This window comes from Triturus cristatus, chromosome 12 (assembly GCF_964204655.1).
Source record: "Triturus cristatus chromosome 12, aTriCri1.1, whole genome shotgun sequence".
NCBI classification, from domain to species: Eukaryota; Metazoa; Chordata; class Amphibia; order Caudata; family Salamandridae; genus Triturus; species Triturus cristatus.
Window position 1 is genome coordinate 3794180 of NC_140595.1, and position 27934 is coordinate 3822113.

The following is a 27934-nucleotide window of genomic DNA, read 5'->3' on the forward strand; positions in this document are numbered from 1 at the left end:
TTTGTTTCATGAATATACTGCCACGGCCCTTTCTCAAGTTTATCAACCTTATAGGGCTCTCGAAGTTCCGCTAATGGCTTGGCAACACCAAATTCGGTTTAATGGCACCCTTCCTCACCCAGTAACACCTGTCCGTTTAGGCGTGGCCAGTTTTGGCTGGGCATACCCCACACTCGCGTTATCCGACAACTGCAACGCTTGCAGAACTCCGCGTATTACCTACTTCCTTGATGCATGTGCAAAGAGCTGTCATACAGTTCATGTCGTGCAACTTTCAGGTGGGGCCACCTGGCGTTGCTGCACAACCCACTGGACCTGGTGATGTAACCATCAGTCCTCTTATGGCTAATTCGGTGATGGGCAAGCATCCTCAAAATAAGGATGAGTTCCCATATTGGCTTGCTGAAAAGTTTGGACAAATCGAGGCGGTTTTTCCAAATACCACTCCTGTAGAAAAACACAGGATCCTGACTATAAGTTTGCCTATAGACTTACTTCCAGAACTAGCTGATTGTAACACCTGGGGCGAGGTGTTTGCGGCGGTATATTCAAAGTGTTTCGGCACTCCCTCCATGACCGTACTCCCTTCTGTGATAAAACGTGTTAAAGATGAACACAGAGCCGAAGCGGCTATGGAGTTGGGGATGAGTCTGGTGGGGGTTTTCAACGTAGTTGCTGATATGATCCTTGCTAAATGGCAAGGGTGATGCCCTAAGCTTACAAGTGGCTAACCGCTTGAAGGCTGTTACAGACGCCGACAAGCCACGTGAATTACCAAAGATTATTGCAAAGGCTTGTAAGACCATAGGCCGCAATAATCTGGTAGTTAAGCCTTTTACGCAGACGCAATCTCAAATGCAAAAGGCACAAGCTGATGAAGACAGTCGCCCTTTCTTTCCTAAAAAGAACTGGAAAAATAAGAAACAGGGGCAGGAACAACAGAAGCAAGGTTTGCGTGCTGGTTCACCGACACCGGAGTCTTCTGAGCATACTTATGACTTGCGTAACCGCGCGAAAATTAAGACTCCCGATAGATTTCAGGTTCCTGATCAGCGCTCTCCTCGTGGTTTACAGGACACAGACTCATGTCGGTGGTTGGGAGCACCAGGATCGTGGCAAAAGTCCGACTAATCAACAGGGTCGAGATCAACCTCGACAATTTGACATTAAAGCCAATCAAGAGGACCTGCCTCGTTGACATGGTTAGCGGAGGCAGATTGGCCTCCACCCTCTGTGTTAGCCGCTTCTAAAGGGGAGGACGTGATCCTTCAGAGTTTTTCGCGATACTTCCCTGAAGAGCATGCAAAGCCTTTCGCAGCTGAGTGGGCTTTGGCCCTTGCGGTGAACCGTAATCAGGTGGGTTGGGATATTGATTCACCAGCTCATGAGATACCTTTACGATCTATGACACAGCCACAACTGCAATATCCAATCAGGCATGAGGCTAAAGCTCACGTTTGTGACATTCTAACAAAGTATCAAGGAGTGATTGAATCATGTACATCAACGATGAATAATCCTCTCTTCACGGTATCAAAGCCTGACGGTTCATATTGCATTGTATTGGATTACCGAAATTTGATTAGTTATTTTCGCACTCTTGCAGTGCAAAGCATACACAGCTCTGCACTGGTGAACAATCTTGTTCGCAAAAAATACAAAACTACAGTGTACATTTCCAATGGTTTCTACAGTCAATCTCACTCCCGGGAGCCGAGACTTGACAGCATTTACTGCCGTCGGGAATCAGAAAAAAGTTATGCGTTTGCCTATGGGGTGTACAAATTGACCCGCGGCATTTGCCGCACATGTTGCGTCTTTGTTGCACAACATAGATCTAGATGCTTTCTGGTACACTGATGACATTTATCTGACGGACGACGAGCTTATGCTGCATCTTGACACCACAAACACATGAGGGGCAGGTCTGTCACCGACAGGCACCATAGGGTTTAAAACCAGTCTTTCAAGCTCTGCACTGGTGAACAATCTTGTTCGCAAAAAATACAAAACTACAGTGTACATTTCCAATAGTTTCTACAGTCAATCTCACTCCCGGGAGCCGAGACTTGACAGCATTTACTGCCGTCGGGAATCAGAAAAAAGTTATGCGTTTGCCTATGGGGTATAAAAATTGACCCGCGGCATTTGCCGCACATGTTGCGTCTTTGTTGCACAACATAGATCTAGATGCTTTCTGGTACACTGATGACATTTATCTGACGGACGACGAGCTTATGCTGCATCTTGACACCACAAACACATGAGGGGCAGGTCTGTCACCGACAGGCACCATAGGGTTTAAAACCAGTCTTTCTCGATGACATTCGACACCAGAGGTGGAAACAACCCTAAAAAAAATAGACAAAACGTTGCAAAAAACATCTCAAAAAGTGTCAGAGAGGTAGATCTGTTCTCGGATCAGCGATGGCTGGCGTGGGAAGAAAAGAACGGATGTCAGCGCGCTGAGGTTAAACACATTGGGCGAAAGGGTGGAAGGCTGGAAACCCCAATACCAAACGTTCGGAGAAGGGGGGGGGGGTGTGGGGGTACTAAAATGCTCCCTCCTATTGGGAAGGTAGGGGACAAATAGACTATGTAATTGGAGGCAAGCTGGAGCTCATCGGCAGGTACCGGCTGTAGGTTAGTTCTACTTTAGAATATTTGTCGCTAGCTCTGGTGCTGATCGGTTACTGGATCGATTTCCGCTTGGTAGGAATGTAAAAGCATGGAGGCCGCAACCCGTGAATTAAACATTAGGGAAATCTCTTCTCCATGCCAACAGAAGTGAGGGTTTCCAATTCGACAATTAATCTCCTTCACATGCCAACTAAAAAGGGCAGAGCCTGTGAAGGCAACGTTCCATCATTTGCAGCACCTGTGGGATAAGGATAAGTTACTTACCTGTAATCCTTGTTCTCTTCCAGGGGTATACTCATTAAAGTCATAAGCACTCAATCCCCGCCCACGTGCGGGGACCCAAGAGCATATACAAACAAGCATTTACAATGCAATGGTCTCGGCACTGGTAAAGTTAGAGCTATTGGCATTGCTCATGACATTATTTTTATGTTTTTGTTTTTAAAACATTTAAAGAAACAGCATTGTTATTTACACTGTCAATAGCTTAATCACTCAAATGCGAGACCTATTGCATTTGCACCCACACAGAGCCACACACACAGCCACCCACAGAGAGCCACTCACATAGAGTAACCCACACACAAATAGAGCCACCCACAGAGCCACCTACACACACAGTTATTAAAAGGTGTGTATGATGGCGTGACAATCGTCTGCTCTAAATACACAAACACAACCGGTATAGCTATTTGCCGCAAAGCACGGATACACATTAGGGTTTTAATGATCTTTAATAAAGTTTTATTTTCTTACATTCCAGTAATGCTAACGGACTCATGTCTGCAGAATGTCTTACACCTACAAAATGCTGCTACACTGCCAACGACAAAACAAATGAGAGGCAATGCCAAGTCGACCCAATATAATTGAATCCGACGGGTATGGCCACGAATCCAAACAGACTTGCACATTTTCTCAAGCAGTCAATACAATGTATAATCAACTAGGCACCTACAATTCCTAGTTGAAAACACTTGTTAAAAAGGTTTGCTGTGAGAGTAATTAACACTAAATAGAATATGCGATCACCACACCAAATAGTCCTGAAGATGACAATGGTGGTATCTGCAATACCGAGAGGAATGGAAAACTAGCTCACTACGCATGCGGATCTGTTTGGTAATGCCGTTTTCTAATTGCACACCCCTGAAAACTTTGTAATGCCCATGTTCTCAGAAAACAAGCTTGTCATCCAAGTCAAATTGACATGGTTGTCGTTTCGCTTAACTATTTTAAAGTGAAGTGAATTCACCAGTGTTTAAAGGAGCGTGATGGAGTGTCACTTACTCGTGTATTACACAACAAAAAACATGCAGCTTCCAGACCCAGTAACATTTTGCGACACGTACCTGGTCCCACAGTCAATCTTTACAAGCTCAGTGAGGGCAATTTTCCTCACTTCCTGCGCAGAGCAACTTTAAACACCGACGGTAGGGAAAGCTATTCTCAAGTAACTGACCGGAAGCTGGAAAACGAAACATTCACTGTGGAAGAAATTAAATCGGAAGTTATCTCCACAGTTGCAGTAAAAAAAACAAGCCATTTGCAATGCAAAAAGTCTTGCATTTCCGAAACTTTGACCTATTGGAATTGCAAATCATAATGCCTTTTATGTATGTGTTTTGAAAACCTGCAGGTTTTTAAAATACTTAATTAAAAGGCATTGTCATTTGCAATGGCTGAAACTCTTCGAAATGCAAGACCTATTGTGTTGCAACTGCTCGCTATTGTAAGCACTGCTCCACTAGGCACTTACTTTGTGAGGGGCAAATCGGGAGGGCCGTCTTGAAGCAAGGGCTCTATAATTCTCCCACGGCAGCAATGCTGTAAATTATGAAGGACGACTGCTTGGCTCAGCTAAGCTGCAGTGCAGTGGACGACGCGGGTGTGCTCTGGGCTGCTGCAGCTGGGCGAGGAACCACTCCGGTGGCCGGCAGCCAACACGGTTAGGGGTTCAGCTGGTGGGTAACGAGTTGAGGGCGGCTGGGTACGACACGGCATGGACAACCACCCACGGTGTGAGCTACAGTGCGCTGCCATTGACACAGCAGCTGAGCCATACTGTTATTTGTGTGTAACCACCCGCATTGCTCGCTTCACAAATAAAACTACTCGCCGAATGCAGCGACCCCCCCCCCCCCCCCGCCCCCATGTTGCACATATGAAAGCGAGCTCTGCATTTTTATATGTTAGCACGGCATGTAAAGCGTATGCACATCGTGGCCCATGCCAAAAAACATGAAAATGGGAGCCGTATATTGGACTGCAGTCATAATAAAATCGCGCCCTTACCGACTGAAATGAAAACGAACGAAACAGGCTATTTTTCACCACGAAGAGTGAGAATGATTCTTTCACTCCAGCATGTCGGATTCAGTACGGGTTACTTGAACTAAGCGAGCATGTGCGGTGTCGATGGGAAGGTGGCACCCACCAGAGAAGGCGGACCCGGATACAAGCTCAGGCCGGAGGGGAGATAGCCGTTATCAAGCTGCGGCGCTGAGTCCGGTCCCCGTGATTTGGAACATGGGGACGCTGAAGAGGCTGCAACAGCTCTGTGAGGACTTGCTGCACCCGGACAAGGTGGCGCGCTTTCAGCGGCTGTGTGGGGTAGGGGAAGCTGTGGAGAAGCATTCCGGGGCGGAAGATATCTTAGCCAATGGACGGGAGCATCAGGAGCTGCGGTACAGCCCACCCAAGGCCAGGGTTTGGGGTAAAGGACAGCGCAGGAACTCTCTAACCGGGGAGGAAGGCCAGCTTTTCGTGTTCAGACTCCTGTCTGCCGAGGATAAAAAAAATGCTCCGTTCCCAGCCTCGCCGCGCACGAAATGGCCGAACTTTCGGATGCAAAGACAAAAAAAAAAAAAAAAAAAAAAAAAAAAAAAACACGCCCACCAGCGAGAAATGGGCCGGGCTAGCAAAATTCGAAAAGTTGCAAAAAACCCGCCCCCGAATCCGAAAAGGACGGGGCCTGTTCGGAGAGACAAACCTCTTCTCCAATGGCTGGCCAGCATTCAAGAGGCCAGCCAATGGAGAAGAGGGGCGGGTTCAAGCCCCTCTTCTCCAAGTCATTACATCTCGCGAGCGAGACTGCGCAAGCTCAGCCTTCGCTAGCCGAGACTGCGCAAGCGCAGCCTTCGCTAACCGTGACCTAAAAATACACGTGTATACTTACCTAAGCGTACGGAGTGCCTTCAAATATTATATATATATATATATATATATATATATATATATATATATTCACTTAAAAAAACATAGGTTTCACACATGTTATAGTTAGCTGGACATTTCACTCATAAAAAACCAATGAAATTCCCCCGTTATAGTTACTGCAGGCAACTATAACTCACGCGACCGCAATCCTCTGCTGATGACGTCAGATATTACATCACTGTATTTAGACACTTATTTACCCATGTCTTCTTCCATTAATCTTTAGCTATACATATATTACAAATATTTATTTTTCAGAAAGACACATGTCATCAGTGATGTAATATCTGACGTCATCAGCAGAGGATTGCGGTCGCGTGAGTTATAGTTGCCTGCAGTAACTATAACGGAGGAATTTCATTGGTTTTTTATGAGTGAAATGTCCAGCTAACTATAACATGTGTGAAACCTATGGTTTTTTAAGTGAATTTGCAAGGTTTTTTAAATGCTAATTCCCAACTATAACATGTGTGAAACCTATGGTTTTTTCAGTGAATTTGTACGGTTTTTTAAATGCTAATTTATTCATGTATTATTTTTTTATATATTTATTTTACAATAAACTACGTATTAAAAATTATTTTTTTTTTCTTCGTTTTCACCCTGCGAATTATTTAAAAAAAAAACAAATTGGGGGGGGGGGGGGGTTTCAGGGTGCGCGCACCCCCGCGATTTTTTAAAAAAAAATATATATATTTTTTGCCTTCGGGGTCCTTCAGGGACCCCCTGACAAAGGCTAGGGGGTCAGGAACTCTCTACCCTGCCCCCTTTTTCACGTTCGCCACCTTCCTTTTTCACTCTCGCACTGAAAACAAACAAAATGGCGGCCGACACTTCCTGATTTCGACCGATTCGAATGTTGACTAACATGTAACCACCAATCAGAATTACGCTCGCGCACGATAGGGTGCTCGCACGGTGCGCGCACCCTGCGCACGTATAGATATATATATGCTTTTAAATGCTATTGTCTCCGGAAATACTGAACAGATTTACACCAGACCTGCAAAAGGCACTTCCTTGACCTTATGGCTACCTCTCTGCCAAATTTCAAGTAATTCTGTTCAGCCGTTCGGGCTGTAGCTGCGACTAAAGGTCCTATGGAAAAATGCATGGGAAAAACGCGTTTTGGGACCCCCCTTTTTTCTCGGCCCCCGCTTGACGAATCACCCCGAGACTTTCAGGGTAGGAGCTGAACGGAGCACCCCATTAGTTTTGAAAATTTCGCGAGGATTCGTCAACCGGCGCCAAAGTTATTCAAAATAGAATTTTGAGATTTCCTATGGAAACACGGTCCTAACTATAACTATCTACTGGCGACCACCAGTAGATTATATATATATATATATATATATATATATATATATACACATACATACATACATACATATACATACACATATACACACACACACACACGTATACATATATAAACATGCAGCCAACAATAACTCATATAGGCTAATATGTCAATATTAATTGGGTTTTTCATAAAACTGAAAACAATTCCATATATCATTTCTGTAACAGAGAACATGCACTCTAACTCAGCCCATTTATTTTTTTAGAGAAAAAGGCAAGTAATAGCAGGCAAATAGCCCTTAGGCTGCACAGATGAACATCACAATAACAAATAACTGGCACCCTGCCTTTAAGAATTCAAAAGAACCTGGAAACTGTGCCTTTAAGACCTCCAGGAGCCCCCTGCTCCCATCATGCAACCCACATGTGACCCACATGTGACAATTAGGTCCAGTCTTTTTTACGGTGTGCTAACATGTAGGAATCAGGAATTAAGGAGCAAGAAGCCACTACACTGTCAATATTCGTCTGGGGAGCCGGGAGGGTTGCTTTTGACTTTGATGAGTATACCCCAGGAAGAGAACTAGGATTAAAAGGTAACTTATCCTTCTCTTCCAGGGGATACTCATCAGTCATAAGCACTGGATAGAATAGCAAGCCCATACCCACTTTCCTGCGGACGAATAATATAGATGCATCCAAGAAAACACTAAGGATAAATTATCGAAACAGATTTCTGAACAAGGCTTGCCCATACTGAGCAACCGCCTGAGTGTCAGAGTCTAAACAGTAATGGCGAGTGAAAGTGTGTACTGATTGCCACGTGGTTGCTTTACAAATCTCTGCAATTGGTACATATCTAAGGCGAGGCGTGGTCGAGGCCTTTTCCATGGTAGAATGGTCCTTTGGTTTGCCAGGGAGGGGCTTCTTAGCAAATTGGTAAGACAAAGTGATACATGAGACTATCCATCTAGAGATGGACTGTTTGGAAGCTGCACAACCAGTATTTACGGAACCATAGTTTACAAACAGGCCGTCTCATTTCCTCAACGCTTTGGTCTTGTCTAGGTAGAAATTCAGAACCATCTTAAGATCTAGTGAATGCAAGGACCTCTCCAGAGGATTCAAAGGGTTAGGAAAAAAATGTAGGCAGAGTGATGGACTGGTTAATGTGAAAATCCGAGACCACTTTCGGTAGAAAACTCGGATGAGTTCTAAGGATCACCCTGTTTTAATGAAAATCTCACTCACTATGCGAGCAGAGGTGATGGCCACTAAGAAAGCGGTCTTCAATGACCAGTGCTGCAGAGAGGCTTTCTGAATAGGTTCAAATGGGGACCCCATTAATCTAGCAAGAACTATGTTACTCTCCCATGGAGGAGACTGAGCTCTGATCGGTGGGTAGCCTTTTTAAACCCCTCCAGGAAATCCTTAACTACAGGAAGTTGAAAAAAGGAAACATGCATAGGAGATTTTCTATATGCTGTAATGGCTGCTAGATGGACCTTTATCGAAGAAATTTGAAGGTCTGATTTGGCCAGGTACAGCAAATATGGTATAATCGGCTGCTCCTGACCCCGAACAGTATCATGACCATTATTAATGCACCATAGGTACCATCACTTCCATTTAAAAGCGTACGATTTTCTGGCGGAAGGTTTTCTGGCGGAAGGTCTTCTGGCTCTTAAGTATGTTCATAAACTAGTCAGAGGACAATTCTAAGTTGCCGTACTGGAGAACCTCAGGAGCCATGCTGTCAATCGAAGAGATGAGAGGGTGGGGTGGAACACCTTCCCCCCCCATTCTTGGATAGTAAGTCTGGGAATTCTGATAATTGAAGAAGATCCGGGCATCACCAACGGCGAGGCCAATCTGGTGCGCTTAGTATCATCCTCGTCTTGGCCCTGTAAAAGAAAACAAGTTACTTACCTGTAACTACAGTTATCCAGTATTGGTATCTTTCATAGATTCACATGCCTGAATCATTCCCCGTCGCCGAGGCGGGAGTCCCCGGTAAATAAAAAAGTAGTGCCAAAATGCTAGTAGTAGTAGTAGGCCCAAAGAAAAGGCCAAAAGCCTGTATCTTAGCAGCCTATCTACCTCATTATGCAAAAAGAACCAAGAATTTGGTAACAACCAATCAGACACCAGCACCCTTCTAGAACCCTCTCAGCAGAGCCAGTTCTCCTCAGATTTTCGTAGCACAAGTGGGAAGTGAACGTCCCAAATTATATAGAACTGACTCTACGGGGAGGAGGGTGGGTGCATGTGAATCTATGAAAGATACCAATACTGGATAACTGTAGTTACAGGTAAGTAACTTGTTTTCTTATCCAGTATTGGGGTATCTTTCATAGATTCACATGCCTGAATCAGAATAGCGAGCAGTATACCAAGTATACAGTCGTTTGCGGATGGCGGGAGACTAGTGCTGATACTCCCTAATTGCATCCACAGCTTGTTAACAAGAGGTAAAAGAAAAGATCTTAAAATTAGAAATATGCAATCTATAAAGAGAAAAGCATGTAAACATGAAAGCAAATCATCATTGTAACACATTGCATTGTTATACTAAAGATATCAACATCTTACATGTTAAAATATGAAAAAAGGGTACCTGAAGGTATCTCAAAGAAACAGATGTCGTAGTACAGCTTGCCCAACTGCTGCATCATCACGATGCGTAGATTGGAAGCAGTAATGTCTGGTAAAAGTGTGGACATTTTTCCATGTCGCAGCACGGCAGATATTTTCTAGAGTCACACCAGCAAACAATGCTGTAGACGCTGCTACTGTCCTCGTGGAATGGGCCTTGGGTTTCCTCAACAAAGGCCTGTGAACCTTGTCATGGCAGAAAAGTATTGTAGATGCTATCCATCTGGCAATGGTGGATTTTGTAACCGCCTTTCCCAGAGTAGTTTGGCCATAAGCCACAAATCATTGATCGGACTTTCTAAGGTTCTTTGTTTTCAGAAGATAGAACTTAAGACATCTCTTGCTATCGAGAGAATGTAAGGCTCGTTCCACTGGGGTGGATGGATTAGGAAAGAAAGTTTTTAACGTCACTGGTTCATTAAGATGAAACTGTGAAGGCACCTTAGGGATAAACGTTGGATTAGTTCGGAGGTGCACGTAGTCTTGAGTGAAGTGTAGAAAAGGTTCCTTTACAGTAAACGCCTGAATTTCACTCACTCTTCGAGCTGATGTTAAAGCCAGAAGTAAAGCAACCTTCCATGTAAGGAATTTTAGGTCAGCCTTGTGGATGGGCTCGAATGGATGCTTCATTAATTGCATTAAGACTGTGTTGAGTTCCCATTCCGGTGGCGGAAGTCTGACCAGAGGAAACTCTCGGAACAGTCCTTTCATAAACTGTTTAATTAAAGAGGATGAACAAAGAGAAGGGCCATGAGCACCCCTTCTGAATCTGGAAAGTGCATCTAAGTGGACCTTGACTGAAGGGAAATAAAGTCCAGATCTTGCCAGGTGTAACAAGTAAGGAAGGATCTTTTCTGCAGGATCGTCCACCGGGTGCACCTGGTTTGCTTCACACCAGCAGCAAAACCGTTTCCATTTTAGACGGTAAGTTTTTATCGTGCTCTGAGCTCGTGATTTTGTTAATATATCCCTACAGTCTTGAGGGATATCCAGGTCCTTAAACTCTAAGAAGTCAGGAGCCATGCGTGTAAATGTAGGGACTGAGGGTCCAGGTGGAAAACCTGACCTCTGTTCCTTGACAGCATTGTGGGCGTCGGGCGAAGACGGATCGGCTGGTCCTGTGATAGCAATAGGAGCTCCTGAAACCAGTATTGGCGTGGCCATCTGGGTGCAATCAAGATGAGACGACAGCCCTCCAACTTCATTTGGCGTATGACCCTCGGTATCAGGGATATCGGGGGAAAAGCGTAAGCACAAATCCCTGACCATCGCATGGACAGGGCATTCCCCCTTGAGCCCTGTTAAGGGTATCTGCTGGCATAAAAGCGGCATTTCTTGTTCTCCTTCGTGGCGAACAAATCCAGCGGTGGTGTTCCCCAAGCTCTGAATATTCTGAGCACCTGAGCTTGCTCTAGCTCCCATTCGTGGCAATCTGATTGGGATCTGCTGAGCGTGTCCGCTATTGTATTGCAGAGACCTCTGACATGTTCTGCTCTGAGGGTTATGTTGTGGAGTGTGACCCATTCCCACAACTCCTGAGCTTCCGTGGACAAAGTTGCTGATCTTGTTCCTCCTGGTTTGTTCACGTAGAACATGCTGGTGGTATTGTCGGTTCGAATCAGAACCGAAGAACCTGCAATCCTTGGAAGGAAAGCTTGCAGAGACAGGAAAATTGCTCGCAATTCCAGACTGTTGATGTGTTTGTTTTTGTACTCTGGGGACCACTTCCCCTGTATCTGTAAATCTTGGAGATGACCTCCCCATCCTTCCATGGAAGCATCGGTAGTGAGGACAAAGTCTGGAATCTTCTGAATGAAAGTAAGCCCTTCTGATAAGTTGGGAATATGGGACCACCAACGTAGAGCGCTCTTCATGCCTGAAGTGACACTGATGATGTCGTCGAAGGAGCCCATCACCTGCTGCCACTGAAGGTGTAACTCCTCCTGCAAGGGTCGCATGCGGAGCCGTGCCAGAGGAACGAGGTGTATTGCAGAGGAGCACATCCCTAGGAGCGACGCGAACATCCGGACAGAAACTGACTTTCTTTTGGAAATTCGGATTGCTAAGTTTTGAAGACGAACCTGCCGTTCGTGAGACAAGAATGCCTTGCAGCGGGCGGTATCTAACAGCGCGCCCAGAAAAGGAAGGATCTGCCTTGGTTGTAATTGAGATTTGCTCCTGTTGATCGTAAGCCCCAGAGAATGGAACAGACGAAGAGATGTTGTCACGGCAGTCTTGACTGATCTTTCCGAAGGACCCTTTATTAACCAGTCGTCTAAATACGGAAAGACTTGGATTCCTTGGGAGCACAACACTGCTGCCACTGGAGCTAGGCACTTCGTAAAGATCCTTGGGGCAGATTTTAACCCAAACGGGAGCACCTTGAACTGGTAATGGGCGCCAGCCACTGTGAAGCGAAGATACTTGCGATGCTTCGGATGTATTGGGATGTGAAAGTAAGCGTCTTCCATATCTAAGGAAGCTAGTAAATCTCCCTCGTTGAGGCAACCTAGAATTTCCGCCAGAGTGACCATGCGAAATCCCTGCTTCTTGAGGAATCTGTTCAGATTGCGAAGGTCTAAGATTGGGCGCCACTCCCCTGATTTCTTCTTGATGAGAGAAAAGCGGGAATAGAAACCTGTCCCCTTTTGAAGCGCAGGAACCTTCTTGATTGCGTTCTTGAGGAGCATCGTTAAAAGCTTCTTTGAATAGTAAGTGAAGACGAGGGGGAGGGGGTCCCTTGGGTGGTTTGTTGGGTGGTTTGGTGACAAACTCTAAGGTATGACCGTTGTGAACCAGGTCCAGAACCCACTGGTCCGACGTAATTTCTTGCCACTTGGTCGCAAAAGTTGATTCTGCGATCTTTTTCGTCCGCCTTGACGAGAGAAACCAGATGTATTGGTCTGTTTTGTAGGAAGACTGATATGATTGCCGATACTGAGGCTGGTACCTATTTTGTTGGGTATGATAACTTCCTCTGGAAAAAAATCCACGGCCCCTTGCTCCTCTGAAGGTACCTCTTTTGTATTGCAAGGAGCCCAACGATCTTGCAGTATCAGTATCCGTTTTAATTGCTTGGAGTGCGTCATCTATGTGTTTTCCAAACAATGATTCGCCATCATAGGCCATGTCCAATATTTTTGTCTGGACTTCTGGTCTGAACGTGGTAGCTTTCAGCCAACCCTGGCGCCTAAGAACTGCAGCCCCAGCCAACTGGCAAAAGTTAGTATTCGCAATATCCAGTGCGCAGTCGATAGTCTGAGGCTGCACGCTCACCCTCCAACAAAATCTTTCGAGCATCTCGCCTGCTATCCTCTGGGATGAGGTCGATAAAGCTTGCCATTTCTGACCACATCTGGCGGTCATAACGCCCTATTATCGCTAGGGAGTTGGCTGCCCTGATGGAAGCAGCTGCCATAGTTGAATTTTTTTTCCCAATTAGATCCAGTCGGCGTCCTTCCCTATCCGGTGGTGTAGTGACCGGTGCTGCCGGATTCTTAGACTTTTGTTGGGATGCCTGAGATATAACCGAGTCTGGACGCGGTTGGCCAATGAGACAAGAGGGACTGTCGGCTGGAGCACGGTATTTTTTGTCAATCCGTGGAAGCACCGCTGGTACTGATGCCGGGTTTTTCATGATTTTAACCCCTTCTTTCCAAATATAGTCAATGATAGGGATAGCTCTCGTAACCTTTCTTGACTCTCCTTTAAAGTCATGCAGAAAGCAGTCAGACTGCTCAATGGTGACCGGCAAGTTGAACCTGGTCGCAGCTCGCTGCATAAGGTTATGGAACCCCCCTATATCTTCTGGAGGCGAATCAGATGGTAGAGGGGTAGGTGGCGAAGGCATAGGGATTATATATGAATCCCAAGGGTCTGCTGGGTCTGGCAGCTCGCCCTCTTCGTATTCCTCCTCAGAGGTTGTATCTTGATGCGGGTCCTGTGGAGGATCAGGCAGTTAAGGCATTGGGGCTGGACCCTCAGGCAGAGGCAATGGGTCTGGCTGCGGCGCAGTCTGTGGAACCTGTGGAACGTTTGGCTGCGGTGGAAAACGCTGCTTATAATCTGCAAGCATGGCTTGTAGGTCTTGTATTAAAGTAGGAGGCAGATGTGACATCTCGTTCCTACGAGGTTGTGTGTAGCAGGGTCTATGATGCGGAACGACTATGTCTTCCGGATAGTAATGCCCTTGATAATTGTCATCTTCCTCATCATCATCGTCCTCCTGACATTTGATGTGCAATTCCGAAGGATGGCGAGCAATCCCAAAGGGCCCTTCGTCCTCGTCGTCCACATCATCGTCACACTGCACATAAGTTTCCAGGAGATGCGAGGGAGTAAGCGGTGAAATGTCCTGCCTTTGAAAAGACTTTAGTTGAAAAGTCCTGGTGGAAACTGGAGTAGAGGTCATCGTCGACGAGGTCGTCGTCGACGGGGCTGTGATAGACGGGATCGTCGACGGGATCGTCGACGGGATCGTAGACAGTGCCATCGCCGTCGACGGAGCCGTCGTCGACGGGCTCGACGTCGACGGGTTCTTCGTCGATGGAATCTTCGTCGACGAGCTCTTAGTCGACGAGCTCTTAGTCGACAGGCTTTTCAATGGCGGAATCGTCGACGGCGGTACAGCTGACTTCGTCGACGACACCTCGACGGCGGGCTTCTTTGTGAGGATAGTAATCTTCGTAGACATAATAGAAGAGGTAAGTGCCGTCGTTGTGAAGGTTTGTGTCAATGAAGAAGCAGACGAGGTGACAGAAACTGAAGATTGAGAGTAAGCCAAAGCTTTTGAAAGGCTTTTACTCACAGTTTGTGTGGTAGTCTTGACTGTAGAATCCTGAGGAGAGTGCGCATCAGAAGTAGAATGATGCTATTTCTGACGCTTCTTTCCCTTCGCTGGAAGAGCGGTCCTGCGATCTAGCTCTCTTGCTAGAAGTAGAGGCTTTGTCATCCTCCTCAGCCGAAGAGGATTTAAGCCTCAAAAGCACTCTCGCCTCCCTATCCCTGAGAGTTTTTGTAGGGAAGGTGCGACAAATCTTGCAATCTTTTGCCTCATGTTTAGGGTAGAGGCAGTAGATGCAGTCTACATGTTGATCATCAACATGGACTCTCTTCTTGGTGCAGGTCCTGCAGGACTTAAACAAAGCCTTCTTGTCGGACATGCTGAAGCAAGTTGAAAGAAAACTGAGAGGCACTAAGGGAGACTCCCTTCCACATGACGTGCGGTGAAAATCTGAGGAGAACTGGCTCTGCTGAGAGGGTTCTAGAAGGGTGCTGGTGTCTGATTGGTTGTTACCAAATTCTTGGTTCTTTTTGCATAATGAGGTAGATAGGCTGCTAAGATACAGGCTTTTGGCCTTTTCTTTGGGCCTACTACTACTAGCATTTTGGCACTACTTTTTTATTTACCGGGGACTCCCGCCTCGGCGACGGGGAATGATTCAGGCATGTGAATCTATGAAAGATACCCCAATACTGGATAACTTGTAGATCACCAGGGGCATCAGTGGAATTGGAGGAAAAGCCTAAAGTAATGTCAGACAATTTTATCAAAAGCGCATTCCCCGTGGACCTTGGTTGGTGAAACCTGGATGCTAAGATGGGGCATTTTACGTTTGCCGCGTCTGCTAACAAGTCAATGTCTGGAACTCCCCATTGGTGGAAGAGGTCCTGCGCGATGTTGTTTAGCACCCAGTCGTGAGCTTCAATGAAGTCCCGGCTTAGAGTCTCTGCCTGAACGTGGAGAGTTCCTGGGAGATGAATTGCCGAAATGGTCAGATTTCTTGCGATAAGCCATTTCCAGATGGTCTGAGCCTCGAGAGAGGTCTCGACCTGGTTCTCCTCCGTTTGTTCTGATAATATATTGTTGTGGTGTTGTCTATCTGAATCAACAGGGAACGTGAGCGGAAGGATGGGAACAGTGATTTGAGTGCCAGATGTACCGCTCTCAGCTCTAAAAGGTTGATGTGGTACCCTTGTTCTATCTCTGACCAGAGTCCTTGAACTTGAAAAGGGCCCATATAAGCCCACTAACCTTGGAGGGAAGCATCCGTGACGATTGACTTGGAAGGTCCTGGTGAAAAGGAAATCCCTTCAGCAGATGTGATCGCTTCATCTACCATTTGATGGAATCCTTGGTGGACTATGGGAGAAGAACAAGGTCCTCCCAGCGATCTGATATTTGCAACCACCGGTCCTCTAGAGACTGCTGTCCAGGACCCATGTGCAGTCTGGCGTTTGGGACGATGACGATGCAGTAAGGCATCAAGCCCAAAAGTGAGGACTCTTGACTGACTGTGGGATGATGAGAACGGAGGAGATTGCAGCACTTTTTGGGATTGAGGATAACCTCTCCTCCGAAAGATACGCTTGCTCCTGCGGTATCCAGAGAAACCCCTAGGTAGTGAATCTTTTGGGTAGGATTGAAGATCAACTTCTTGTAGTTGATTTGTAGGCCCAGCTTGCTTAGCACTTGCATGCAGTAGAAGAGATAATTCTGAAGCAGAGTGGGTGACAAGCTTTTCAGCAACCATTCGTCCAGGTACAGGTAAATGAAGATCTGTTTGCGAAGAAGAGCCGCTACTACTGCCATGCATTTTGAGAATGTGCGGAGAGCTGATCCGAGCCCAAACGGGAGGACTTTGAACTTGAAATGTTAACGCGCTACTTGAGATGCGGTAGAAAATCTGAGGGCCTGAGCCTCTGAGGAGAACATTCTGGAGGGTGCTAACGCCCAATTGGCTGGAGTTTGGACTATTCACAATGACTAATATGTTATAAAAGTGACAAGTTTTTTTCTATCTACAAACTCTATGATTCAATGCTACTCTATGGTTTTTTCTTACCAATCTATGGTTGTGTTATTGCTACATTGCTATGTTATGTACCGTGGGACTACCACTTCTACGACGGGGAATATTCAAGCATGGGAATCTATGAAAGACACCCCAATGCTGGAGAATTTCTGATGTTTTCTGGAAATTGGTGTAGGAGAGTAGGGTCTGCTTTCTATGTTCACCCCCACTTTTTGCTTTTGCTTTACTGGTTTTCGACTTAGATGTGGCTGTGGGCCTGCTAATCAGACCCACAGCCCTGCTGTTCTCCCTCTAAATTAATACTATGTACTTTAGGTGCATAACCCAATTGGATAGGATCACCTTATTGGCCCATGTACAGTGTATCTTAGGTACCCAGGGCATAGGTGTACCCTAGGCCTACCAGGGGCTGCAGCATGTATTATGCCACCCCTGGCCTGGCCTTCCATTATGACACAACTGGCTGATCACTCAGCTGGGGCAAGGTCGTGTAATCACCCCTTGCTTAGGTGTAGTATTCCTATACCTACCTTATATATAGACACATGTGTACCTATCAGCCACTCCTATGGCAGGCCTTAACAATCCTGGAGGCAGAGTGCTTGCTAACATGTGAGATGGTGCTCTAGCATGAGCTGAGCCTGTCTGCAGCTTTCGGAACCATGTCCTTATAGCTGTTCTATGATATAGCCTACCATATACTCTTAAAGGGCCTTATAATCTTAAACGGTTATGGTAACTATGGTTTGGCTTTATCAAAACATGTCGTGTAAGGTGTCTAACACTTTGGAATAATACCCCCATCCCATTTCTGGGGATGAGGATATTATCCCTCCCTTCTAGAGGGAGAAGACATGTTGAAACCTACGTACCCGGTTAAAGTTAACCAGAGCCCCAGCATCCCCAAAATTGATGCTGCTGCCACAACACAAGTCTGACCTCCTGCTGCTGGGAGTGATCCCGGCACGGGAGGCTTGGACAATAGGTTTCCTGCCTTGGGAGGTGCGAGCACCACCCCAGACAGGCCTTAGTGTATTGGGGCAGGGAGGGATGAAAGAAACGAGACACTGCCTGGGGCACACAAGGTGTCCCATGCATAGTCCAGTTCAAACCGGTGCTGGGGCACTCCAGCCCCAGTCCTGGCGTGAAACTGGACAAAGGGAAGGGGGTGTAACCACCCCCCTCCCAGGTCCCACCCATAAGGCGTGACCTAGCAGGCAACCCAGCCCCCCAGATTAGTACAAGAGTGGTAGCTGGGCCCCAGGAGATAAAATTATCCTGAACCTGCAACTTGAACAGAAACTCTGGACCTTTGACATTCGACGAAAGAAGACGACTGAAGAATCTCCCTTGTGGCCAAGGAGTGGCTACCCTGTGCAAACAGGCACCATCAAGAGACTTACCCTTTGCTTTGCTGAAGTTCTACGAGGGACCGACTGCAGAGCCCGACCAGAGCCTTGACTTCCAGACTTCTCCGACCCTGATCCACATCCACAGCTGAGCTGAGATCCGTGGAGGCGACGAGAGACGTGCGACCGGCTACCTGGGAAAAGTGGCGAGTATCTTCCAGCGCAGCTTCTGAGGCACCCTCGAAGTTGTGCCCCGGGGATTGAGAAGCCCCAACCCCAAGCACCATCTGCACCGAAGATCAGCCCCCCACACTCCACGAGTCCTGCGTGGGGCCCTTCTGCATTTTCCTGCTTGCCGCCTCTGTCCGGTTGCTTGCCCGTTGGCTAGCGGCCTTTGCGACGACCCACCTTTGAACTTCCACTGCTGGTTTGGCTCCTCCAGACTGGCCCCTGCTCCTCTGCAAAAGAGAAGCACCCCAGACCTGCCTGGTCTGCACCAGAAGCAAGTCCTCCATTCTTCGTGGGTTCTGCTTGCCAAGGCTTGGTGAGTCCTAGTTCGACTTCGACGCCTCCGACAGCAAGAGCCTTCGTGGGACAGCTCGCCTCCAGGTCCTGGTCGTCCTCGACGTCTCCTGGTACCCGTGGCTGCTGCGACAAGCTTCACCTCTTCACCTGCAATCTCCCGACATCGCCTGGTTCCTTCCTGGTTCCACGTGGTCACTGGCTAGTGACCCTGACTCTGTCCCTTCTGCTTGCAGGTATCCTTCCTTCTTGATCCCGGCCTTGGGATCCACCGGACACTCTTCACTGACTGCCTGTCAGCAACTTTCCTTCAGGCATCCATAGAAGTCCACGACGAAACCCGACGCAAGTTCACACCTATGCACCCGCAGCCCGTGGGCTATGTAACTTGGGTACTCCGGTGCTCACAAGGGTATTGACTATCCTAGGGTCTAGTTTCCGAGTCTCGACTTTCTAGCTATACCAGAAGTGTCCTAAAACTGCTTATTTCAGAACTGTACTATTTCTATCGATTATACGCATTACGCGCGAGTGTTTCCACTCTGCACCTGAATCCCGTGGGCCTCCCACTTCCTAACCTTGGGTAGTGTAGTGTAGCCCCAGCGATTCCCTAGGCCTAGGCCTATCCTATTTCCGTGACAGTGGTCCTTATACCACTTCTTTAGTATATGGTTTGCGTGGCCCCTAGGGCCTAACTGTATTACTTACCTGTGTGACTTAATGTATGCTTGAATAAGACTGTTGTACTTACCTCGAATCTCATAAAGAGTGCTGAGGGTTAGACTAGAATAAATACACTTTATTTTATATATATATCTGTTGTGGTGTCCTTTCATTTGGTATTCAAGGGATTATATATGGTATAACAGCTGGCTTCACATGCCATTCAGAGTTTAGCCTAAGACTGCTCTTGTCCATGCTACCACTAGGATAGCTGGTCTATAAGGTTGACTTTACAACCAATCACCATAAGGGTTGTTTGGACTGATACAGGGTGTACACTAGAACTAGTGACATCATACATCAAGACAACTTCTCACAATTGGGACGTGAAAGTAGGCGTCATGCAGGTCTATGGAGCACATCCAATCCCTTTGGTGTAGTTGAGGGAAGATTTAGTGCAGTGCCAATATTCGAAATTTCTCTTTGCGGATGAATTTGTTCAACAGCCTAAGGTGGAGTATTGGTCTGTACTCTTGGATAGAACCTCTAAGTACCAGAAAATAACGTGAATAAACTCCCTGCCTTTGTTGCAGAGAAGGGACTGCTTCATAGTGCCTTTCTGTAGTAGGATTTTCACCTCCGCCTGTAACAAGTGGTGATGTTGGAAACCTGTTTCTCGAGGTGGTACTTATGAAGGTGGGGATTTGAATCTAAGCAAATAACTAATCTGCACAATATTCAGTACCCCCGTCCCCCCCACCCCCCCTCCACCGGAGTAGCTAACGGGGATGGGGAAGCCAGAGCTCATTGCTTCACAGGTTGTTTCCCTGTGGAAGGTGTTTGTCTTGCAACTCCCCTTCCTCGACCCGGTCTACATGATGGTAATGTGACCTGGGTTGAGGCTGTTGCATCGACTAGTCAGGTGTTTGAACTCTGTTGGAAATACCAACGGTCATATGGTCGGTACTTGCGACGAAAATCCTTCCTTTTCTCAAGGCTGAACGCTTTTAGAGTGTCCAGCTCCGACTTCATTTTGGACATCTTGTCATCAGCACGAGTGCCGAACAAAGAAGTGCCATTAAGGGAAGATTTACGATTCTTCTTTGTGCTTCCGGTTTCAGACCAGTGAGACGCAACCAGGTGTGTGTCTTCTTTGGGCTAGCTAAAGAGTCCCACAGAGACCTGTCATACCTCCCCAGAAGAGCAGAAGCACTAGCCACTTTCATGAAAGATGCAGATGTGTCACTTTCATGAAAGATGCAGATGTGTTGCACATCATCTTGTCTATAGTACAAAGTAGTACAAGGCCCCGGACCAGGATCCACTGTTCCTTTGATCGGACCCCCCTATGGATTCAGTCATATATACGTGGGAGGGCTAAACCCACTATAGCCGGAGTCAAAGTCTGCATCGCTGGTTCAAGCAGACCCAGAACCAAAGGAATTAAACGCCTTGCCGCGGATCTCTAGTGTAGGGTTTCGAATAAATACGATAAAGAGGTAGTCTGTACTGACATATCGATGTTCAACTTGCTGACCCCCCTGCATAGAACCTCATTAATAGTCCCAATGTCATCGACTGGAGCAGCCAGGAAGGCACATCCTCTGCAGTCCTCCGGAGGACAGTAAGTATATTGACTGGCTAGGCCGATCGTCGGGCGCAAATGCAGTGAGAAAAGCCATAGACAGCCAAAACCGATGCATCCGCAGCTGCGCTGATGACCTGGTTCGCAACCAGACCCACCCAATACCCTGAGCCATAAAAATCAACTCTACCTCAGCCCTAGCACCGACACCTACCACAGCACCCCCCAGCCCTAAGACAGCCCCCCAGCCCTGTAAACCGCCCAACCCCTAGCCCTGAGGCCTAAGACAGTCCCGCAGCCCTGAAAACCGCCCTACCCCTTTTTGGCTGGAGGCGTAGTAGACAGGGTTGGTGAATAGTCTCATTGATGACCTTGAGGACGGGGACCATGACGCGGACCTTCGCCTACTTCTCTTTGGAGTGGAGGAAGTGCGAGATCTAGACCTCCTTTGTGGTGTCCTGTATTGTGAATGGTGTGCTGGAGGAGACCTAGCTCTCCTCGGGGACCAGCGTGGAGATGGTCTCCTGGATAAAGTAGGTGGAGGACCAGCAGATACTCTGGAGGGCGAGTATGTTCGAGAGTAGTCCGAGCCAGGACTTCTGGGTGGAACCCTCCAATGCTGTACACTCTCTAGCCACCTTGGCGAAAGGTCAACAGGAGGCATCTGCTTTTCCATGACCGAAGATCCCTCCGGCATGATCTGCACTATATTGATGCCAGGAGAAGAAACTTCCCTCGACCGAATGGACCTAGACATCGATCTCAGACTTTCAAGCACCTCCGCCATAGCCGCCGTAGGATTTCCTTCTCTCGACGAAAGGTGACCTGCTGCGGCAACATAGATTGTGCCACTCTCGAGTTCGACTGCTTCTGCGGTGAGGTTTTTGAGGACTCCCACCTGTGTGACTGTGGCGATGTCCTCGACATGAACCGCGGGGACCTCTATGCCTGTGGCAGAGTCTTAGACGTCGACTGCCTGTATGACTGCGGTGGGGTCCTCGACGTCGACCCTCTCAATGCAGACTGTGCCAGCTGTGACTGCAGCGGCGATCTGGACGTCGATCGGTGTCTCGACATTGGCGGGTGTTTTTTGACATCGACTTAGATTTTTCAGGGCCAACATACTTCGAGCCCGAAGTAGTATGCCTCGACATCGACTTCCGTTTCGGCAATGGAGGCTCTAACCACTTCGACTGCGATCTCCCCCTCGACGTTGTAGCATGCCTTGCCTGTTTTTCCGACGTCGATGCTGAAGGTGAACAATCGGGAATCTTCTCGATGCTGGAGAAGCACAATGACAGTTTTTACCTCAGATCTGTGTCTTTTTGAGAGGATGGCTCTTTAAAAGAATGAGTGATTGCAAATCCACCTTTTGAATGTCCTTTTCCTCTCTCCAGTAATGCATGCAGCTTTATCTTCTCTCTGTCCCGAAGTGTTCTTCTGGAAAACTGCTGGCAATAACACTAATCTGGATTGTGTGAGGATGGTCAGCAAACAATACAGACAGTGTGGGTCTGATTTTGCAATTTTTCCCACAGGAAGGGCATTTATTGAAAGAAGCTGGCATTTCTAACAGAAAAGATTATCAAAATTGTCAGAAACCCCCTAAAACTTGACGCTAGTCAAAAAAAGTGTAAAAGTAAATAAATTAAAAAAAAGATTCAATTAACCACTTTCTGGCTAGAATAATTTTAAAAGTGTTGAGCTCAATGCTTCAGGATGCTCACAGAAGGCGAAAAAAAGAACTGACCTGTCACCTGTGGTGCATGATGGGAGCAGGGGGCTCCTGGAGGTCTTAAAGGCATGGTTTCCAGGTTCTGGGAACTCTTAAAGGTAGTTATTTGTTACTGTGATGTTTGTTCATCTATGCAGCCTAAGGGCTAATTACCAGGTATTACTTGCCCTTTTCTCTGAAAATAAAGGGCTGAGTTGGAACATTAATGGAGTGCATGTTCTCTGGTACAGAAATGATATACGGAATTGTTTGTTTAATGAAAAACCCAAATACTGACATATTAGCTTATTTGAGTTAGGTAGGCTGCATGTTTATATATGTATACATGTATGTTTGAAGGTACTCCGTACATTTTTAGGTAAACATACACAATTGTTTTTGGTACATGCTCCGGGGTCCCCACACGTGGGTGGGGATTATTCAGTGCTTATGACTATTCATGAGTATCCACTGGAAGAGAACCATGCAATACGCAACCAGAAGGTTGAAGTAGTTGAAGAAAGAGTACCACAGTGGTTCATGTTACATCTATGATAAGATCAGATGTACAAATGCTTTTTTCATATTTTCCAGTAAGTATCTTCTCTCAAAAGCTAAATAATGGAGTATAATATCTATTTTCTTTACTAATCTTGGCAAACATCGCAGTCTACTCAATCTATCGAAGTGTAAAATTAAAAATTGTTTATTTTCTATTAACTATTGTAAGTAACTGTAGCTCAACTAATCAGAACGTGCAAGATACACGAAACAAGCATAAAGTCAACAAGTGATACGAGAGGTTCGTGGGTTGCAGACTTAACAAGTTGTGATGTAGTTTTCTTTAAAGAGGTGAGTCCTCAAACCTTTCCAAAACTGCAGCAGCATTGGAGCGGACCGGATGGATACAGGGATGTTTCTCTAAGCTGTTGTGAACTTTTGGAAACTTCTTGGAAGGCAACTAGGATGTTTATGGGTGACAAATTACATGGAAAAGGATCTTGATACTACTGACAGAATATCTCACTCAGAGGAAGAATCTGCATTTAGCATTGTGTGACTCCTTCTAGAAGATCATGGTGGAGACAAAGCCCTCTTCCCTCTTAGAACATTTTTTAGAGCTGTCCTATGATTGATCGAAAGGACATTATTTTTGTGGCTACGCTCCCCAATCGAATGCTTTGTTCTGATCTTTTTGGAATGTTGACTAGCTCCATCAGCTGTTTGCCAAGCATTCTCGTGGAGCTAGCAGAGGAACACACCTGCTTCAGCAAGTAAAGGGTAAAGAAATTGACCTTACCAAACAGTTGACAACTTCCCTTATGTGGCTCCTCCTACATTTCATGTTAGTGAGACAACCACAGAATCAGGCGATTAGAACATTCAAATTTTATATGTATGTACACGCTACCATGTACAACCTTACATCAAATCCAACACTGCTTGACAGTGGGCTGTATGTTTTTGCATTATGGTTTCTATTCTTTACATTTCTTATTAGCACATTTTCTAAAAAGATTGAACATACATTAATATCAGTAAAACCAAGGCATGAATATGATCATAAACTGACCTGCATCTATTAAACATCTGTGCCAGGCTTAATTATCCACTCTGCTCGGCAGATAAATCCGGTTTCTGTTTTCAATGTTTCTTCTCAATGACAAGGCCATTATTATTTGGGATGCGCTTACAATTAATTTTCTATTTAAGACCCTCAATTAAGCCCGTGTCAAGGAGAAAGAAAACGTACTAGTAATCCTAGTTATCATTAGAATCTTTTTTAAAGTCAAACAACCCAGCCTCCTTCCGGGCAGGCTTAACTCCAGAGAACTGTGGATAGCGCTGTTCCAACTGCCTGTACATGACATTTTAGGATACACAAGGTGCGGATTTACATTTACGTTTAGTCTTACATTAAAAGATTTTCCTTTTTTGTGATATATTGTCTAATAAATGTATATGCTTTAAAAGGAAAAAACTTCCTTTGGGAATTCAGATTGAATATTGAATAGGACTACCCACCAATTACACTTGTTGGTTTTATAGTGTGCAAAATGTATAACTATTCAAAGAGTTAGAAAACCCTATTAATGAATGTGAACGTGGAGTCACAAGTGGTAAGCCAATTCATCAAAGAATATCACAAAGCCTGGGTGTAAAAAGTAGATAAACACCACATCAAAGCGTTGGGAGCACAACAATGTTGTATGCTCATTGCTTACAAACTTTGGGAGTGACAGAGCAGAATATGCAAAGTGAAGAGCTAACAATGCACCTAGTGAGAAGTCAATGTTGCCAGACATTATGAGGGAGTCTGCCAAGGATGCATAGCTAGATCTATTGCATGGAATACAGCACACCTTTAAAAGTTGCACGCTAAAGATAGGCATCAGTGCTCAACAGGGAAAAATCATAATTTCAGGTCACAAGTCGGTATGGCTTATTCTAGACTTCCCAAATGAGGTAGTACCATAGTACGAAATAAATTGACTATATACTTACTGATGGCCTGCCCGGTTGTAGTCATCCACATACCTAGAACAAAGCAGAAACCATTCTGTAAATTAAGGATCACCTCATCACTTCCCCAACATCTCTTATGAAAATACTTTTGCTTGTCCGTAGGGCTGGCTCTTTTAGCTTTTCAATTTCATGGTGCTTTAAATAACACCCAACTAAGAGACAAGAGACACTACTTTAAACTCACTACTTGTCATCACATACGCAGTTCACAGTTACATGATCAGCAGCAGTCACCGCAGCTTAGGGTGTCAGAAGTAAATGCTTATTTTACGGAAATATTTTCCAAACTGGTCTTTAATCATATTAAGACAACTGGGCACTAGAATAGCACTGTGCGAGCCACAACCTTAAAAACAGTGGGGACCTGACCTGTAATCCATTAAGAAAGAAAGATACACCCGTATTTAAGTAGGTTTTCCAGCACAAGCATACATAGCAACAAGCAATACACAAGTCTGTAATCGATAAGGTGGATCTGGGAAATTGGAAGATTCATACATTTATAATAAACAAGGAAATGGTAAACAATGCACACAGAGCTTACATATTTCTACGGCCCAACAGCTGTGGCACTGAGTGGGGAATATGGATAGAAGATGGGGAAGAACAAAAGTTACTTACCTGTAAACTGTGGTTCTCCAGTATTGGTGTCTTTCATAGATTCACATGCTTGAATATTCCCCGTTGTCGAAGTGGGAGTCCCACGGTACATAATATAGCAATGTAGTAAAAACATACGCCTAATAGGCATAAAGTAAAACCATAGAGTTTTTATGGATAGACAACTTGTCACATCTATAACATATTACTGTCATTATGTTTTAGTCCAAAATCCAGCCAATCAGGCGTCCGCACCCTCTAGAACCTTCTCCCCAGAGGCTCAGGCCCTCAGATTTTCGTAGCACAAGTGTGACATAATAGTCAAATACATGATTGGAGCCTCTGAGGGGAGGAGGGTGGGTCGCATGTGAATCTATGAAAGACACCAATACTGGAGAACCACAGTTTACAGGTAAGTAACTTTTGTTCTTTTCCAGTATTGGGGTGTCTTTCATAGATTCACATGCTTGAATAAGAGTAGCGAGCAGTGATATCAGAATATTACAAGGTACATAAGAGTCAAAGCAATAGCAATACCCTGTGCAAAAGACTATAGGCATATAAAATATAATATATACATAAATAAATAATAAATGTACATTGTATACAGGAGGAGGGAAGCATCAGAGGCTCACCTTATTTAAAAATATTACGAAGGACTGCCTGTCCCACAGCCGTGTCCGTGTTGTCTGCAGCATCCAGACAGTGTCTCGTAAAGGTGTGTTTGCTGGACCATGTTGCAGCTCTGCAGATGTATTGAAGAGGCACCCCAGCAAATAGCGCAGTAGAAGAAGAAACCTTCCTGGAGGAATGCGCTAGAACGGTTGATGTAAGTGGTTTTCCAGCTTGTTGATGGCAAAAGGCAATAGTAGAAGATATGCAGCGTGCTATAGTTTGTTTGGTGACTGGATGACCCTTTCGCATCCGTCCGTAGGCCACAAAGAGTGGGTCATTCTTACGAATAGTAGCTGTTCTCTGAAGGTAAAATTTGAGACATCTCTTGACATCCGAAGAATGAAGCGTTTTCTCTGCAGGAGTTTGAGGATTTGGAAAAAATGTTTTTAAAACAACTGGCTCATTGGAGGTGGAAATCCCATGGCACCTTGGGGATAAAGCCGGATTGGTGCGGAGCAGGACAGAGTCTTTAGTAAATTGAAGAAGAGGTGGTTTAGTAGTAAACTTCTGCAAGTCACTGACCCGGCGGGAGTATGTAAGAGCCAGGAGTAGAGAAGTCTTCCAAGTAACATATTTGAGACTGACCTTATGGATTGGCTCAAATGGTGGTTTCATGAGCTGTGCCAATACAATGTTTAGATGCCAAGGTGGAGGTGGCCGACGTATCGGAGAAAACCTTCGAAAAAGACCCTTGAAAAATTGTTGAATTACTCTTGACGAGTAAAGTGAGTTAGAGCCATCTTGACGGAATCGTGAGATTGCTGCTAGGAAAACCTTAAGGGTAGAGTACGAGAGGCCAGATTTTGCTAGGTGCAAAAAGAAAGGCTAAAGTTGTCCTGGCTTGGAATGTATAGTGTGAGAAGTTGGCCTGATGTATGATGTCACTAGTTATAGTGTACACCTTATATCAGTCCAAATACCCTTATGGTGATTGGTTGTAAAGTCAACCTTATAGACCAGCTATCCTAGTGGTAGCATGGACAAGAGCAGTCTTAGGCTAAACTCTGAATGGCATGTGAAGCCAGCTGTGATACCATATATAATCCCTTGAATACCAAATGAAAGGACACCACAACAGTTATATGTATAAAATAAAGTGTATTTATTCTAAGCAAACCCTCAGCACTCTTTATGAGTTTAGAGGTAAGTACAACACAGTCTTATTAATGCATACAGTAAGTCACACAGGTAAGTAATACAGTTAGGCCCTAGGGGCCACGCAAACCATATACTAAATAAGTGGTATAAGAACCACTGTCACGGAAATAGAATAGGCCTAGGCCTAGGGAATCGCTGGGGCAATACTACACTAGCGTTAGTTAGGGAGTGGGAGGCCCACGGGATTCGTGTGCAGAGTGGAAACACTCACGCGTAATGCGTAAAAGTCAATAGCAATGTTACAGTTTAGAAATAGATAGATTTAGGACACTTCCGGAGTAGCTAGGAAGTTGAGACTTGAAAACTAGACACTAGGATAGTCACTATCCTGATGAGCACCGGAGTACCCAAGTTACCTAGCCCACAGGCTGCGGGTGCATAGGGGTGAAGATGCGTCGTTTTCGTCGTCGACTCCTATGGATGCCTGAAGAAAGATGCTGACAGGCAGTCAGGGGAGAGTGTCCGGTGGATCCCAAGCCTGGGATCAAGAAGAGAAGAAACCTGCAAGCAG

General features: G+C 45.8%; 1 protein-coding gene across 10 annotated transcripts in view; it reads right to left on the reverse strand.

The window, feature by feature from the left end:
• DAZAP1 (DAZ associated protein 1) overlaps window positions 1-27934 on the reverse strand; it is a 585407-nt gene that overhangs the window by 200571 nt on the left and 356902 nt on the right. For all 10 annotated transcript variants that reach the window (XM_085638285.1, XM_085638289.1, XM_085638284.1 and 7 more), the window contains exon 9: window positions 24970-25002. In XM_085638285.1, coding sequence (XP_085494411.1) covers window positions 24970-25002 — 33 coding nt within the window. The remainder of the gene's footprint in view (window positions 1-24969; window positions 25003-27934) is intronic.